The sequence below is a fragment of the Vanessa tameamea genome, chromosome 7 (assembly GCF_037043105.1).
Source record: "Vanessa tameamea isolate UH-Manoa-2023 chromosome 7, ilVanTame1 primary haplotype, whole genome shotgun sequence".
In the NCBI taxonomy this organism is placed as follows: Eukaryota; Metazoa; Arthropoda; class Insecta; order Lepidoptera; family Nymphalidae; genus Vanessa; species Vanessa tameamea.
The window spans coordinates 5,805,841-5,824,911 of NC_087315.1; the positions used below are offsets into that span (position 1 = coordinate 5,805,841).

At 31.5% G+C, this 19,071-nt stretch overlaps 2 protein-coding genes across 2 annotated transcripts in view; both read right to left on the bottom strand.

Annotated features, from left to right (window-relative positions):
- Positions 1–19,071, bottom strand: part of LOC113401141 (uncharacterized) — a 106,158-nt gene that overhangs the window by 63,535 nt on the left and 23,552 nt on the right. Inside the window, exons 2-6 of the mRNA XM_026640902.2 lie at positions 16,635–16,726; positions 7,938–8,103; positions 6,329–6,437; positions 5,333–5,495; positions 2,365–2,494 (exon numbers count right to left, since the gene is read on the bottom strand). Of these exons, the coding sequence (XP_026496687.1) occupies positions 2,365–2,494; positions 5,333–5,495; positions 6,329–6,437; positions 7,938–8,103; positions 16,635–16,655 (589 nt within the window). The 5' untranslated portion in view covers positions 16,656–16,726. The remainder of the gene's footprint in view (positions 1–2,364; positions 2,495–5,332; positions 5,496–6,328; positions 6,438–7,937; positions 8,104–16,634; positions 16,727–19,071) is intronic.
- Positions 8,522–19,071, bottom strand: part of LOC113401228 (uncharacterized) — a 112,892-nt gene continuing 102,342 nt past the window's right edge. The window contains exon 8 of the mRNA XM_064215387.1: positions 8,522–8,535. The gene's annotated coding sequence lies outside the window, so the exon portion shown is untranslated. The remainder of the gene's footprint in view (positions 8,536–19,071) is intronic.

A 19,071-nucleotide genomic window follows, 5' to 3' on the forward strand; every position in this document is an offset into this window, starting at 1 on the left:
GGTATCATATGAAAACTTAAAGGCACAAATTCAGGTCAAGACATTTCCAATGATACTAAATTTAACAAAAAAAACCTCATCTTATAAATGTATCTTTTAAATAAATAAGAAAAAACAATTATACATACAACAAAAATTAACAAGATTTATATTGAAGTAAAATCAGCTTCTTCCTTCCTCCAGTCCCCAAACAATTTCAAATAATATATAAATGTATCTTTTAAATAAATAAGAAAAAACAATTATACATACAACAAAAATTAACAAGATTTATATTGAAGTAAAATCAGCTTCTTCCTTCCTCCAGTCCCCAAACAATTTCAAATAATATATGAATATTAGTAGCATTTTCCACTGCTGTCGTACTAAATGCTGTTTTTTTGATTTATGACGAGGTTGCAATGCATATGGTGTTTCATCAATTATAGTCGTTCCCTGGTGAATACTCAGAATGTCCGTGTATCTTGCCATTATTACGACTAATTTCAGCAGAAAAGTCAATAGTGAAAAGAAGCATTTTAACTATTCATTAAGAAATCTGTGTCATACAAAAGAGGACGAGGCGCTTGATCCTGCGCTTTGATACGAGATCAAAGTGCAGTGGTGTCTACTACCTAGACGTATGGTGAGGTACTCGATAGCTTCTATAAGTTCTTCTTCTTCTTCTAAGTTTTCGAAAAATCCTTTGAAAATAAATATTTATATTATGAATAAAGTTACTTAAATTTCCGCTTTTATAACTTTTTGAACATAAATTATAAGCTTTTTTTTATTTGTAAATCAAATTAAACATTTACATTGTTGTGTTTATTTTTTATTGAACCTAAATTTATATTAACCAAATTACCAATATGAAGAAAAACGCCACTTTAAAGATTTACAAATATTTGATAAAATTTGTACCTTTTTTTTAGATAAATGAAATTTAAACAAACATCCCTCACGAAAAACTAAACAATGAATATCAACAACAAATTAATTTTAAGCCACGTGCGTATATTTTTTGTGTCATTTTTCTAACCGACAGGATGATGTTATTAATTGTACTTTATTTTTCTCTTGATATAATATATTTCAACTGGTTCAATTTAAATTTGAAGATAATAATAAACCCTGTAAGAGTGGAATAAAGTTGGAAAACATGGAAAAATATTTAAGTCGGAAAATTCGACAACAATAGTAAAGCAATTTTGCAGAATCGGTAGGTATTGTTTTAGTTTCGCCGATGTTAAGAGTACCTACTCGTATATATAAGTGACTGATACAACGATTTTTTATAAGTATAAAAAAGAAACTACGGGTGAAAATCGACAAAATAACTATTAATAAAAAAAATCTTATTTTAACAGATCGAATTAATTAATTCCAAGTATATGTATAACTTGGAATAATAACATTGAAAAAAGTCCAAGTTATATATAAAACATAATCGTACTCGTAAGTAGTAAATAGCATTAGCAAGAAGAAAACTGTTGAAATCATCCGTAGCAGTACTCGTTTATTTTATTTTATATATCATATCATATTATAAGGTTAGTATAATTAAATTAACTTGAGAAAAAATTGCACGAGATTAAAACTATTTTACCCGTACGAAGGCGGAACGAGTATAACTATTATTATCAGTTACTATAGAATTGTAATTGTGAAGTTTCTTGTTAGTTTTTACGGATAGAACACGCTATCACACCATTAAGGGTTTACATACCAGAGTTTTATCATTAAATTTAATTGACATCATTTGTAATGAGACCATTCAAAGTGCTCATAAAAGCGTACTTGAATAAAGTATGCTTATATTTATTAACTTTAAAGTGTTTATTATTCTATATTTTATTTAACAATGTATAGTTACTTTATGAACTAAAACTATCCGAAATACTGCATCTTCTAGTATAGCTTTTATTAATATCGGTTAGTAGTTTTTAGTAAGGTTTTACAAAAAAAATCTCCAAATGTATTGGTAATCATTGTGCACCAACTTACAAGTAAAAAGATTAAGGTAAACACAAAACAATTGATACATTAGGCGGTCTTCTTGCTAGAACAGGATAACAACGTATAAATTTAAAATATATAATTTATTAAAAATTAACAAACGTATTGGACTGCTCTCATGCTCTCATATATAATTTGTTATACAAAATTGCACACAAGATGATTCCAGTTTCCACTGCTGCGTTGATCCACTCTGAAGAGTGTATAATTGCACTCTATATTTTTTACCCAAATCATTGAGCACGATTATATCTCCTGAGCAGTTGCTTATTCTTCTTTGATTATTGGCGCCGTGATCATTTAGGAGAACATCATAGCAACGTTCCATTAAATAAATAAAATAAAGAGTAATACAAAATGACTTACCCATATCATCAATAAGCGGAGCCATACGAAGCGTGACCCCTACAAGAAGCAAGCAAAGAAAAAGTAGCAGGCAAGCTGTCACCATGATGGTGTAGCGAGCGCGCCTCGGGAGCTCGTCGGGGTCCAATACCTGGTGAACATACAAACAAACATTAATTTACTTCACTCTCACAGTAATTTAATTATACAGTCAGTGCTGCTTAAGGTTGAGATGAACGCTACGAGCAATTGCAATTCGAGGTGACTGAAACTTTTCCTAATCTTACTTTAATAAATATCATAAAAGATATACATTTCAAGAAATACGGTTTATATGATATGAAAAATCCTATATTATTGTGTAGTACAAATAATAACTAATATACATAAATTGAAAAAAAATGTTTTTAATATGTTAAACAAGTAAATACATGTTCTCATATAAAAATATACATTACCTACTGAATAGCAAAATGCACCTAGTCGGTTTTGAAAAAAATATATACTCGAACTATATAAGTATTTAATCAAATTACATACTATCTGAATAATACTTGAATAAATCAATATTTATATATAGGTTAATATACAAATCTATAAACCAAGTCGCTTTCTGTTTCTCTGTATATCTCCGCTTTCTTCTACTGAATCACCAAAAATATTGTACAAAATGGCTGAACTGTGTTGTATCCAATAAACAGTTTCCGTACGCTAACAAGGCTAACCCTGGCTAAACTTCAAGAGACACATTAATATAATTACCAGTAAATCGTATGAAAAGCCTAGAGAAAAGTCCGTGACAGCATTTGTCTATCTATTAAGGTAAACTCATAATAACTTTTTTTGTCTTTTACAAATTTGTAATAAACGGCTGTTTCGAAGCCATTTTTATAATTAATCCTTATTCAGATGAACATGTTAGTTGCCTAGAACATTTAATACAGATTAAAATTGCCTTTGTAACATATACCATAACATTCTAATGTATACATTGAAATATCACCGTTTCTAAATGATGTGTAACAAAAAATATCGTTTGCAGAACGGTCAGTCGAAACGCTTTAATATAATAAAACCTCGACCCTGAGAATTTCAATTGCCCCAATTTAAATCTATAAGCCATGAACAAATATTGATCTATTATTTCACAATAAAATTACGACTCAAACCAATTTTTATTTTCTTCATATTTTTCATTTACATAAGTTAATAAACTTTATGAAATAAATAGTGGTAGGTACCTACTTAAAATTTAATTGCTCAGCAAATTCCCATTTGTTTATAATAAATTGCACCCTTACGACAGGGCGGGTCGCTAGTAAATGTATAATTAATAGCTTAAAATATATTTACAATTTAGCTATTTGAATTAAATGTCAAATCGATTGTTTACAGAAAGTATGTACATATATACAATTGGTAATACATTATATTGACTTGAATGTATTTTTTAGTTATTTAAAACTATAATGAATAATCATGCAAGATATACATGTTATAGCATAAGAAATATTATAACATATAAGTTACATTACACTATAAAAAACTGACCTCCTCACCAAGGTGGCTTGGTGGAACAAAACTGCTAAAAGTCGGTAAACAGTTTTTAAAGATTTAAGTTTTTTTTGAACATTTAATATTCTTCATTCTAATTCTAATTCATCTTAATTCTAATAATATTTATTTAGAAAATAATGATGTCAATTATTATTAAATAAAATAAAAAAGTAACAACAGCAAGAGTCCCACTCTCTTAAACTCTTGTTGATGACGGTTTAATTTTTGTTACTTTATTCTAGTCATATATTCGTTTATAACGTCTAACTTTAATGGGTAATAAAATAAATACTGAGTTATGAATACTCATTCTAACACAAAACCTCTTTAAAATAGAACAATTTTAATTTTCTTATTATTCGTAATCAAATAATAAGAAAATTACAACAATTTCTACAGAATTAATAAAATATTGGTCTATTAAATGGAATAAAATTACTGTGATAAAGTATGCATTAAAAATACTATGTGTGTTGTTTTAATAAATATTAGTCCTTGCGATCCTTCATACATCACTATATCTTTTATAACTTAACCGCATCTGCTTTTTTATATTAATATTATATTAGTGTCTTCGTTTTCGCTTTTATTACCCTTGTTTTAGTGTTTTAGTGTACATTTGTTTGAATATACATTGTTGATATCGTTAAGAACGGTGGCACGTCTCTGAATGTGATGAGTTATATCACATTAAGTACATTAAAAGTGGATAGGATTTCACGGATATTGTATATACCCGTTGTTTTTGGTTAGGACCCAAGTTTTCTTTTCACTGGATAATTAGGCGGACGGACAAATTGGCAGAATCAGGTAGCACATTTTTTGGTGGTAATAAATAATAATAATTCCTTACACACATTGGAAAATACGAAACGCTAAACGCCAACTATAGTTGTTCAACTTTATTTTTCCACTAAAAACGTTAGTTACGACTATCAATAAATGCCATACTATTTATAAGTTATATTCATTATCGGAAACCACATATTGTTCGTCGTGTTTGAAGAACCAAATTACATCTCTAAAGTTTTATCCATATAAAATTACTAATTTTCGAGGGACAATTGAATACATAATTATCGCTTTTCTTAAAAGAAAAAATACTTTGTTATGCCGTTTTTTAACGTCTCAACTATTAAACTGATCATCATGAAGATTTGCATATTCAGTTATCAAGGGTACAGAAAAGGAGATAGTGTACTTAATACCTGTCTCCGGCTCCAAAATTATTAGCTTAGCGGAAATTATTTTTTAATATAAATTTATGAGGGCGTGACGATTCGAAATTCAAATCCGTAAATAATTTGATGGTCTTGTCTTTCCTCTATTTCGAGGTATTTTTTTGAATAAATAAAGAAGTTCAAAATGTGTATGGTTTGTACAAGTACTCGTACTACAAATTTATATTAAACGAAAGTTTCGTTTAACTAACGTGTATAACTTTAGCCTGTTCGTCGATGGCTGACACAAGAAGTGTGCGGTGCTTTCTGGGCTTTTGTGCTTGCGCTTGCGCGTGTGCTTGGGCGCGTGCATGTCTCCTGCGCCGACGTCGTCGACGCTCCATCTCCAACTGCTCCGGACTTGTTAACTTCTCTCTGTAAGATAAAATTGAATGATTTTACTATCTTACACGACGAAATAAAATAACTACAATTGTTATCTGAAGCTTTGAATTTAAATGTTGTTGTAAAATTATTTTATGTTTTATTTTTACACTTTTATAAATTATATATTAATTAAACGAATCGAAAGCGCGGCCCGTTGTCTGGGCTGAGATCAAATACTTGGTGGCAGAGCGTCGTACAAGCACGTTCTGATAAATACCATCACTTTTTATATCGTCGAGAAGCAATATTTAGTGTTATTGATTTCCGGTTTGACGAGTGAATGAGCCAGTGTAAGAAGGGCCATAATATCTCAGAATCCAAGGATTATATCACTTTGACGATGTAAGAGTACGGAATATATTAATCTTTATGAAGGGTGGTGACCACTTATCATGAGGTGGGCCAATCGCTAACACAACAACACACACAACTTATTTAAAATAATAATAAAACTCAGATTCCGTAGTCACAATTACGATAATAGTCGGTTATAGGTTATCATATTGAGATGTGTATGTACTAGTTTTTGAAATTTTAGTCAAGGGCAAGACTTCAGGCTAGACAAGTCAGGTAGATAAATAATTAGAGAAAGGATATCAATCAATTTGATTGGACTTTATATGTTAAATATCATTAGGTCGTTGGTACCTAAAATGTTTATATATCCTAGTATTTATTTATAAATTAATTTAAATTTTACAACTTCTTCTGTATTCCAGAAAACTCTTATATATATAAGAGTTATTAATTTGTATGTAAATAACATAATTTTCATACAGTGAATAAAGTTAAAAAAATGCTGATAATTTGTTTTTACTAACCCATGTGTGTGTAATTTGAGTTTTTTCTTCTTATTTTGCTGGTCGAACTCATTCTCACACCAATGCGACGGCAGCCTCTCGCCGGAACTGCCGACGATCGACGCCTCCTCTAAAAATAATATATATAAATCTTTAAATATGTATACCTCGTACTAACCAGTTACGTCTGGATTATAAGAAGAATTACCTGTTTAGGTACAAAACATTTTAAAGCATCTTATAATTACATATAGTTTTCTTATATCTTAAAAAAGTTGCAATTTATACCGTCTGTGATCTTTTATTAAATTTCAAAGAGATTTACATAAACGTTTTAGAAAAACCAGCTGTGACGTCACGTCAGAACAATTAACTTTGTCGGTAGTCTCCGTTATCATGCCGACAACCTCGGAGAGCGCCTCCTCTAGCTCCTCTATATCCACAGATCTAATAAATTGTAACGAAATGAAAAAAAAAATATGCTCTAAGTGCTTATTTTCTTTTTATTATTAGAAATATACCAGTTTGGTTGAAATTTATTTTTCCAACATCTTATAAATATTAATTAAACTTAAAAGTCACTCTAATTTTCTTTTATTGATATAATAAGAATGTATTTATCCTTTATTGTATAATATATGTAAGAACTATTTTTTTATGTTAATATAATGCGTATGAATTCGTAAACTAGTACGTGTACCTATATCATTACCTCGTCCATTTCTCTATTTTTTTCCTAACATTGTTTCAGTGAAGTGCTTATTATTCATGCTAAATCTTCATATCATCAGAGACATAATTACAAACACAGCTAAGCCCACTGCTGGGCTGAGGCCTTTGAGGATAAGGATTAGAGCTTATTCCACCACGCTGCTCCGGTGCGAATTGGTGGATACACATGTGGCAGAATTTCATGGAAACTAGACACCTGCAGCTTTCCTCGTGAACATCGTGATATTTTTCTTCACCGCTGAGCACGAGATTAATTATAAACACAAATTTAGCACATGAAAATTCAGTGCTGGCATGAATTTAAACCCGCAATTATCGGTTAAGAAAAAGAAGTTTGCACGTGGGTAATCACTGGGCCACCTCGGCTCAAAATACAAATTCACCTATAACATATAAATAAAAAATATATGCATGCCATTAACACCAATTCCGTAATAAGAACTTTTATACGACTTCGCGAAAGAACCGTTCCGAGATAGTAAACATGCTGTGCAAGCAAAAAGGAAATGAGCGTACTTACGATTCAATTACTCTCTGCTAGAGCAACAAATACGATTAAATTAGAGACTCTTTATACTTATCTATTTAGTATTATTGTTACTATCATTACTCATTCTGATAAAAATGCAGTAAAATGATAACAAACAAAATGTTGTAAACATAAAATCAGCAGAGTTTTACCGATCACTTTATGTATTCGACAATTCTTATAAATAACTAATAATACACAATACGAATTCGTTGCTCGCCCAAGTGAGTGCTTCTTTTGAATATTTTTAACAATATTACTAAATAGATCATTTCCTTTTTAGGTAGCATCTTTTTCAAAAGTATTGTAATTATTTACATCAATGATTTCAATTAACTTTTCTGAAACTTTTTATAAATATACACATACCGTCGGACACATGGTTGCGCAGTAGCAAGAGTAGAGGGTGTGTTCGTGCGTGGCGCCGGGCCTGTTCCGCGTGCAGGGCGCGCGCCTTCCTCTCCACCAGAGCCACCAGCACGGCCTCCAGCCGCGCCGCGCCCGACTCCTCCGTGCATACCGCTTTGTCGACAGTCTGCAACGTAAAACGGATCGTAATCTATATTTAAAATGTTATATATTTTATTAAAGGGTACATATATTAAATCATTATTTTGAAAGTCAATTAATAATTTATTATTAAATAAAGACTCATGTTATAAGAGGAAAATCAAGCCTGGCCTTAGCAATTATGCGGATACATTTACGCGCTAAGGAATACTTTGTTTATGTGTACACACGATAGAAGTTTATGTAAAAGATTTTTTATAATTTTATATTGAAACTGATTTCTCATATATAATAGCTTTATATATTTGTACCAACACGTAGTTAATATATAAATGTATTTATTTATACATAAAATTGTTATACATAAAATGTATAAAATTGTCGCTTATAATAAAGATCATTATATACATAAAAACGATATTTTTAATTAAAATGGCCTACCAAGCATTTCATTTCAAAAATGATTAAAATCAAACTTTTTTTAATTTGACGACCTCCGTGGTAGAGTAGTGTGTACACCGGTTTTCATGGGTACGCCACTCCGAGGTCCCGGGTTCGATTCCCGGCCGAGTCGATGTAGAAAGAGTTCATTAGTTTTCTATGTTGTCTTGGGTCTGGGTGTATGTGGTACCGTCGTTACGTATGATTTTCCATAATACACGTGCTTTAGCTACTTACATTGGGATCAGAGTAATGTATGTGATGTTGTCCAATATTTATTTATAATTTTAGTTTATTTCTTATTTACAATCGAAATATATGTTATATTTTTTCATAAAATAATGAATAACCCTGTGTAATCATCTCATTTTATCAACGATATTACTAAATATTTTACTTTCAATGTCGAGCTTCTGCTAAGAGACATAGATACGCTAATTAGTGGTGTTATCACAAATTATACCAAATATATTTTTTAAATCAATGCAACACGAAATTGAAAATGTATAATCACATAGAATTAAGAAGAAATCACGTACTAATTTAAAAAATCAAAAATCGTAACATATTAAACATAACAAAGTCAAAGAAGTAGCCTTGCTTCCTAATCTGGACATTTTATACGACCAAAAACTACATTTACCCGACAAACTTGGATTTATTTTGAGTAATTGCAGAATGTAATCATGATATGCCATTAAAAAATAAATGCACATATTATCTCTTGTACACGGCGCTTATCAAATTCTACCTTACAATATTTTAATACAGTCTCTGTCATGGCGTAGATACGTAGATAGATCTGATAAAATATGTATAAGTTTCTATAAATTAATACTTAAATAACCCTTGTCAACTTCCTTTAACCCCATTAACCCGCTGGGTTAGCTCAGAGTTGACCGGCTTTAGGTTTCATTTCCCTATACAGAGTTTTGTAAATGCAATCAATCGATAGTATCAACGCTACTAAATTGACTAACGCATGATTCCCCGATAGAGTTGTACGAGTCTGTCCATAAACTCGTAATGGAATAAATATTGTGTTTAGTTGTATTTTTATTTTTACACGACTGACCGAAAAAGAGTGTAATCAATTCAGGATTCATTCATAGAGAGTAATATTTTTTGGGTTCGTGTATATATGTATGTATGTGAGTTTTTTTTTATGATTCAGTAGGCGGACGAGCAAATGGATCACCTGATGATAAGTGGTCACCGCCCATAGACAATGGCGTTGTAAGTAATATTAACCATTCCTTACATCACCAATGTGCCCCCAACCTTGGCAACCAAGGTGTTACGTCCCTTGTGCCTGTAGTTACACTGGCTTACTCACCCTTCAAACCGGAACACAACAATACTGAGTACTGCTGTTTGGCGGTAGAATATCTGATGAGTGGGTGGTATCTACCCAGACGGGTTTGCACAAAGCCCTACCACCAAGGAACTAAAATGTTTTATTCTAAAATTCCCTTTAATATCCTGATCATATTTTGATGAATGGTATTATAATCTGGACACTGTGACGTTTATTTTAATTAAATTTATTTAAAATTATCATTTTCAAAATTGTAGTTTTTAAATTACCTAGCACTAGTAGCAAAATAAAACCAATCTTGTTTTAACAGTCAGTTCATTTGCAAAACAACTGAATCGCTCGAGCAAATATTTTCAAAGTTAGTAATCAATTGTCAGGATGACTATCGTACAGGCAACGATCCGTATCGATTGGTATCACTTGTTTTTCTTTCCCCATTCGTAATGTAGTCATGCCAAATAGAAGCCGTGTAAGTATAGCCTGTAACATTATTAATAAATTCGCCTCGTTCATGCGTTAAATTTATATAATTATATCAAAATGACAAAGTAAAACCGGGCAACTGCGAGTCGGATTCGCACAGTGAGAGTTCCGTATCACCACAACATATTAAAAGATTTACTGTTTTTCGGATTTTTCCTATACTTGATAATACTTCGCGCTAAATTTCATGATTCTTGGTGTTGATTCCCTTTGCGAATGAATACTTTCAATTGCGTAGACTTAGAGGTTAGTTTTTTTTATAGCTCCAAGTCACCGCAGACCTTAGTATTTGGTATTATTTTCAACTTTATAGTATACGCGTAAAGACGCGTTCCTAAAAAAGGGCTTTATAGACAGACTGATAGGCAAACAAACTTTTCTCAGATTTCATGATTGTGCGACAACGCAGTGATCTTATAACGGCTCCTTTTTTCTTTAGATATACGGGACTCTAAAAAACATATGTATGTAATTATAAAAAAATACGTAAAAAAGAAACAATTAATTGAAATAAAGTTTTATAAACTGACCATTTACATTTTGTTACAATCCGTTTTACGAAAATCATTCGAATACAGCACAACTAACATTTTATCGCACAAGTTTTATTAGGTCAAAGTAAAACGTATGTCTAAACCCGAGTTGGCTTTACTTGACTTTATGAAACAAACATATAAAATGGACATGATGTTAAATTTGTTCAACGTATTTGAGCTTATTATTATAAAGTTACTTTACGATATCATTACTAGAGTACCGACATGTCTTAACCCATATCGCGGCGCTATCATACAGCAGGGAAAGAGGTCAACCTAGACCCATGATGAGGCTTTAAGCAAACACGTCTGGATATGTACCAATTAAATGTATACCAACTGAATAAGGAATTTAAAAAAACATATGTTGTAACTAATATGAATCGAAGGAAGGAGTTCAGAAGTAATATTATGACAAAGCTCTCATATTTAATATTAAATGAAAAATTAAATGTACTTTGAATTATTCTTTACAAAATAATTTAATGCCATATGTACTTGTAACATAGTCGATTCGAAAAGTTTTGTCAGATTTCATGATTATGCGACTGTTGGAATTCACAAGAGTAAGCAAATGTTTATACTGTTATAGCTTATAATGCTTAACTTTATAATGAAAGATCATACAACAGCCTTTTTTATTCATTAAATATGTTAGAGGCTACTCAAACCTATTCAAACGAGTTTTTTATGCGATACTATGATGTTACAAAAATAACATCTCCAACTCCAAACTATTAATTGATTGTAAGCTAATTTCTCCTTGATCGAGATATTGCACTTTTATGGATTTTTCTTTTTGCTGACAATTTCGACTACATGACTTATTAAATCTCCTATCGTAGCTAAATCATTACTAAAAATAATGTTGAAGAATCTAATGTAAATAAACCTCATCACCACCAAAATTTCACCTCATCTTTAGAATGAATATTAAAAGGATTTGTTATATATACATATATAATATACTGGAGTAAAATTGATTATTATGAGGTGGTGTGCTTACTACAGTGTCCTACTTTCGAGTACAAGCTTGCCATTTGAAACTTTTTTTAGCTTTATTAAGTTTCAGCAATAACGGATAGTGGTTGGTTCTTTGAAATATTTCCATTTTTTCCGAAACTTGTCGAAAATATTTTTCATTAAACTTGATATTTTCTGAAATAATAGTTGAATATATCATAATAATTAATGGTTATAACCGACTCCAAAAATAAATCACTAGAAATGTGGAGTAGGTGCAGACTAAGTCAACAAGGACCTTCTGTGAAGAAAGCAGAGGATCATAGCGGTGAGGCCAATTTGTGGTCATCGTACAGTATCAGGAACGGCGAATCCATTGGATTTCGAGCGAGCATGCAACCTCTTCTGTGCGGTCGGCTGGTCTCCATTAAGAATGGACACCTTGGCCGTAATTGACCAGCGGACTTGACATTTTATTTTATCATAACGGGCCAGATTACTTGCACAACTAATCTACAAGTGCATCTGTCCATTGAATGCTGTTCACAATTTTATAAGTATCAATGACAGTATAAAACTTATTATGACATTTTCTAAATAAAATACAACTTGGACAAACATGAGACTACTCTCAAATCTCGACAAAAGTCCCGAGTCAATAGACTATCATATATGAAAAACGTTTCGGGACTTCAAGACACGATATGTCCCAGAACCCAAGCCTTAGTTGCAACGCTTTTTATTATATTACTATACGAAATTAGTTTTAACAACGGGGTTTAAACTAGATAATCAATTCATCGCTCTTCCCTAGAAACTAGAAGTCATACATTAATATTGATAAGTTTTCCTACTTTAAACTAAACATTTAAAAAATATGTTTTTAGTGAAATATTATTCAATTAAAATTTAATATTAACATTCCACTAACATTAGAATACAACAGCTCACACAAATATAACTTTTAAATAAATTCGACTAGCATAATATTAAAAAGATATTGATAATGTAAACTGGATTACCTTATCCTCGTGTGGCGTTAACGTTAATATACAGATTTTTATAATGTGTTAAATACAATTATAGATAAAATTATTGACAAAAAAGATTAATATCTATTTTCAAAAACAAAAAAGATTAATATTATTTAATATCTATTTTTAATAATATTTAAGAAGAAAATAAATAAAATTAAAAATAACTCGACTATGATACTTTTGATCTACTTAGGTGCGAGCGCTTGATGGATGCTTGTTCCACGAACTTTTTAGACTCCGTTGAGGGGTGACTATATAAAAATATCAAAGCTTTTTACAATTACATAAACGGTAAAATAAGGCCTTTAAAGAAATTAATTTTCACAGACGGTAAATTTTTTGCCAAGTGTTTCAGCTCTGTTTTCGAGAACACAGGAGATATGTATGAAGCTCATACCCATCTTAAAAAAATTAACTTAAAATTTCATGTGATTTCTTCTGATTCTGATCTTCAGGATATGTATCGTCGATTTAATAAAGCTGGATCCAAAGCAGCAGAACCGGATACAATCCAAACAATATTTATAAAAATATATGCTAATTAACTATTTTTCAATTTACAAAAGGCACGTTGCTTGAGACGACAAGTATAAGTAGGTTTCTTAAACGGGGTTCATCCTAATAAAGGAGCACAACCGGATAAAATCAAACAAATATTTATAAAAATATATGCTAATTAACTATTTTTCCCTTTACAAAAGGCAGTGCTTGATTGTTGCTTGCTTGTGCTTCCTTGAGACGAGACGTAAAAGGAGGTTTCTTAAACGGGGTTCCTATTTATTGTTTCCCTAACCTTACCATTAGCAGCCTTGATAAATCTCTGTCATTGATCGAAGATGTTTTTAATATATTTTAAAATGTAAAATATTAAGACTGCGTATGTGTGAGGTGGGGTACATAACCTTCCTGTAAAAATATATATTGTAAAACTCATTTTGCGTTTAATTATTAATTTATTGATATATTAATTTATATCTACACTTTATATTATTGAAATAATAGACGAGATATCTACATTCTAATTAATGTTGTTGTATAGCTACAGATCTAAGAAGCAGAAATATTTATTAGGTTACTGATTTGAAGGTTAGTCTGGCGGTACAACAAGGTATCCCAGCTTGTTTTTATTTTTGTCAAAATTAAGAATATAATATGATTTCAACATAATATGCAGGCAACACAATTGGCACATCGCAAAAATTCCACATGATAGAGTCGGTGTAGTGAGAACAATTACAAAGATAATGTGTTTCTTTGAGTGTATGTCTTTGTGCTATCTACTAGTTTTAAAATAGTCTTTGAAGCAAAGTTATGCAATATTCGAAAACAGATTGACATTACATCAGATAAACTTGATTGATATAAACTTCACGCTATAGCTGTCTAGCTGTCTATAAGGTTTACAAGGATTGGCAACACCAATTAATTGTGAAAAAAAGTAGTTAAAATAAAAATAAAGGAATAATAATAAGCCTCCCCTTAAAAGCTTCCCTTAAGTGGAGGTTCACTTGAAATTTGCCCGAAACTGATTGGTAGGTACACACTTATTTTATCCTCTACTAATTACATACAACAAAATGGTAAATCGATTTGTAAAATACTTCTACATTAAATTGATAATTGGAAGCTAAGAAGTAACATTATATACATATTTTATTTTGAAATTATTAATCGATATTACGCTAGGCGCTGACAGGTTATTTCAGAACTTTGTAGTAATGTATGTTTAAAATTACCTGAAAACGGAGCTCTTGCTCAGCTCATGCGGGGACAACTTAACTATATATGAAGATGCTTAAGTTTCATCGGATCCGAGAAGTATTAACGTCACGCGCCCAAATGAGTTTGGTACAGAGTTAAAATCATAATCATCATCATCATCATGTCGGTTGGTCCACGGCTGGACATCCTGAAGGCCTCTCCCATGGTATGCCACTAAGCTCGATCTTTAGCTCTCTTCTTCCAACTCTTGCCTGAGAAGTTACGAATATCTCACCCACCTAGCTACAAGTTGCCCTGTACTTCTCTCTATATCACAATACCATATAAAATACAGTAAAATAAAGGTACCCAATTTTAATAGACAAGCATTATTTTCAAAAGCTTGTGATTTGTGGCTGGGATGGAATATTGAATTAAATATGAGTGCAAGTGGTTTAAACCCTCTATCTCTCTATCAGATATTTAGATCAAGCGAGTAATCTAGGATTGAAAACAGTATGCAGTATATGCTGATAAGCTTCGCATAAGTTTATTCGTATATTGCTTTTTATAACTTTTCTGATAAGATAAAACATTTTTTTTTCCAAAACAAACCATTTTTAAAATAAAATATCCTAGCTATTAATTATAAGAAATAGACAAAAAACCTATACTTTGTTAAAAAAAATTGTTTTAACGAATTTAATGTTTTTGCATGTCATGACGACGACGTCATAAGTTGTAATCCTGTATTTGCTCGATTACATTATATCTAACGGCCTGGCCACGGAGATCGGCGGTGCGAACGGCGAAGCGAACGGCGAATCGACAATTCGCGCGGCACCGTTTGCAGGCCACGGACAGTGACGTGGCCGCCGCAACCAGTAAGGACGTCCGACGGCAAAATGTCTTTATCGAAATTATCTCGATATTGTTTAGACAGTAATCGTTTTTTGGTTCAAGAACTAATATTTGGAAGAGATTGTGGAGTACATGATTTGAATAAGAATCGGAGTATAGACGGGGAATTACAAAAGAAATACGAGAGTTACAGAATATATCCAGAAAAAAAAATCAAGTATACTAGAATGAGTATTAAATATGGTGGTCTAGCTAGTATTTCAGCAATAAAAGTTTCGGTATTCATTTTTCGCCGCGAAAAAAACTAAATTAGTTTGATCACAGCACCTATTCGCCGCGACTACCGCCGGCTCCGTGGCTTGCGCCGTACCGATTCATAGCTTTGTTTTGCTCGCCCGTCGCGCCGCAAGTCGCCCACGCGATTCGCTCGGTACAATTCGCCGGTCGCTTAGCCGGTCGCCGTTGCGCGTGGCATGAATAGTACATTGCTATACGTTTATTTCAGTCGCTAGACGCTTCGCCATTCGCACCGCACGAATATCGCATCGGCGAACGTCCCGTGGCCAGGCTGTAAGATAGATTACATTAATTCGCTGTCAAAATTTATTAGCTAGCCTTAGATGCAGATCTCGAGGTTCTGGATTCTAATCCAGGGTCGGGTCAATTACAGTTGTTTTGTAGAGAATTAGGAAGTTGGAAGCAATAGAATCACATTTCTCGGAAAAAAAGTAAATCCGTTAGTCCTATGCCTAATCTCCGCTCATATCAGATTGCTGTCTTATAGGACCATGACAGTAAATGTGTGAATAAAAAGATCTACTATATTTTAATGTATATGCTCACACTTGACCAATATAATATCTTAGACGCAGTTGTTAAAAGATTGGGTACCTTGGCCGAAAATGACGCAATTTGTAAGAAATTATATTCCATTTTCGTAATAACATTTCGACTATTATTTTAAATTCCCAGAAAGCATACCTATTTAAATATAGTTTATGTATGACAAAGTGGATTTTATCATCAGATATTTGAGAAAAGCAATTTCGCTATTTGACTTCTCACACAATTTCGATCTTTATTAGATTTTTTGATTGACGTCAAATTTTCTGATGCGCTATCAATTTCACTATATAAAGTAGAATACGTATATACTAGACCCAAGACAGAGCCTCATGGAGTGTGAAATATTTTTGATTGTTAGTTATGTACTTACATCGGTCGACTGCTGGCGCATGGTGAGCGCGCGGCCGGCCCATGTGGCCGATCATCGCCTCGCGGCCGTCGCTATCACGCGCCACATTGCACCTGATTAAGAAATCATAAACGTTATATAATAATTGATTAAGCATCTATTATAAAATATAAAGACTATATGATATATCCATATAGAAATTTTTGTTTATTTTGGCGTCATAGACCATTCTATGACAACAAAATAATCAAAAATATCTCAAAATAAAAGAGGTATTCAATCAGCAAAGATTACAGACTTTTATTACTGACTTACTATTGACAAAAACTTGTTTGCTCCTATAGCCATTTACAATCTAGAATACTACAATGAAAACCTTTACGTACGTTTACATGTAAATTAAATATATATGGAAATAATTGTTATAGATTTATGAAGGGATCATTTTAATTTAAGTCGTTAGCTTGGAAGTAGCTCCATAACATATTTCACAAAACGACCTTTTTAACGTAAAACTAATTAATTTGGATGTTATCATGAAACATCATTAATAGAATTAAATGTTTTCATTACATCATGGGCGATGTTTCATTCGCCTATGATATCATTTTAATATAAATTTTACCCTACTTTTATGACTAAGTGTTTGTAGGCTCATACGTTAAAATACGTTCAAATTAAAAATACAAACCGTAAAGTTTGACATCTGTTTTATTGTATACCCTAAAATAATAAAGGATGATCTTTTACAAGCCTTGACAAATTATAAACATACTAGTGGGTAAACCGGGAAACTTCGCGTTTTTTCAAAATAAAATTTTAGCTATGTCGATTTGATATATTTTGTTTTATTTTTAATTTCATTCTAAACTGCAAGTCACTAAACCCCATTTGGCGCCAAAATGATGAAACCTTATTTAAATTAAATTTATAATGTCAAATAGCATACATTTGTTCAGTAACTGGCCAGTAACTTCAAATTCTTCATTAAATTATAACAATTTAAAAAATTTGAATCAAGAATCCTCTTTAATTTTCTGCACAATTACGGCTGGAGCTCTTCAAAATGAGACCTTAATCGATTTTTTTTGTGCAGCTATCGTCCTATAATCGCTGGGACCAAAATCCGCTTACGCTATTAATATATAAGATAATGTTCAGCCAATGTTTGACAATCAACCATAATCATTATTATTAATATGAGGAATATTTATAGGACTTGCATGTTTCGAGTTTTTTTTTTTTCAAAATATATTTTTTATTGATAACCCTTAAACCTATGAGATCCACCAAGCGAAAAATAAAATCAATGTAGAAACAGAGGAAAAAAGATACTAAGCTGTTTTGTCTATGCCATTGACATATTGATTAAATATTAAAAATAACATGTGTTTGCGTTTGGTATAGTCTGACAAATTAATGGCCGATTTGAAGGTTAGAGTTCTGCCCAATCGATCAGCAATGCGCTGCCAACTATGATAATATCTAAATTAACATACCCTTTGTGCCTATGATAGCAATTGAAACCGGAATACAAAGAATTGCTTTTGGACTGTAGATTAACATATACCGTTGTTACTTCAAAACAAATTGTATTCATTTTATGAACTGAACTCAAAAAAGGAGGAGATTTAATATTCATCACGAATATTTTTTTTTATATGTTCACCGATTTAACAGAAACCCCATGACCTATATCCGAGGTGGTACCATATTTTTTTCTATGCCATAGATATAATAAAAAATATTGTGTATATATGAATTAGACTAGTATCTACTAGACATCTATTAGATACTAGGCTCTTTCTCTCGAACAGTCATATCTTTACAGGGGTTGTCCGTGCCTTTGGTGTATCTTTTCTCCATCCAGAATATCTTTTGTGGTCACTATTTTAACCCTCTTCACCAGTTTCCACATCGCGTTCTTTGCTTAACTTGTATGATTTTCTAGCCAGTGGAATAAAAAAATAAATAAGTTACTTTTTTGTTTACTTTTAGTGTAAAATCTGAAGTTGTGAAGTGGAAGATTACCTGTTTAGATTAGTTGAACTTTTTATTCACATACAGTTTTTTTTTATAAAAATATATTATTAATTATTGAAACATTGTAATTATACCATCATTGTAGATAAATATTAAAATAAATAAATAATCTATATGGCCCGGTGCGTGAATGTTTACCAAAATTCGCCTATCATATTCGGACAAGTCATTCTGTCTTCATGTGCGTAATTTGTGTCCATAATGGTTTAAAAAAGTTCCAAACTTTTTAATTAAAATGGCAGGATGCCTTTATCCCGAATTGGTATATTTACTACATTATACCTCCTTTTAAAGATAATCAAAATTTTTAATATTTATTCTCTAAAAATGTACTAATAAGTATCAAGAAATTGAAATGAAATTAAGTCTTCAGTTTTTGGTTAAGATCAAATATTAAGAGAACCATTAATTTATA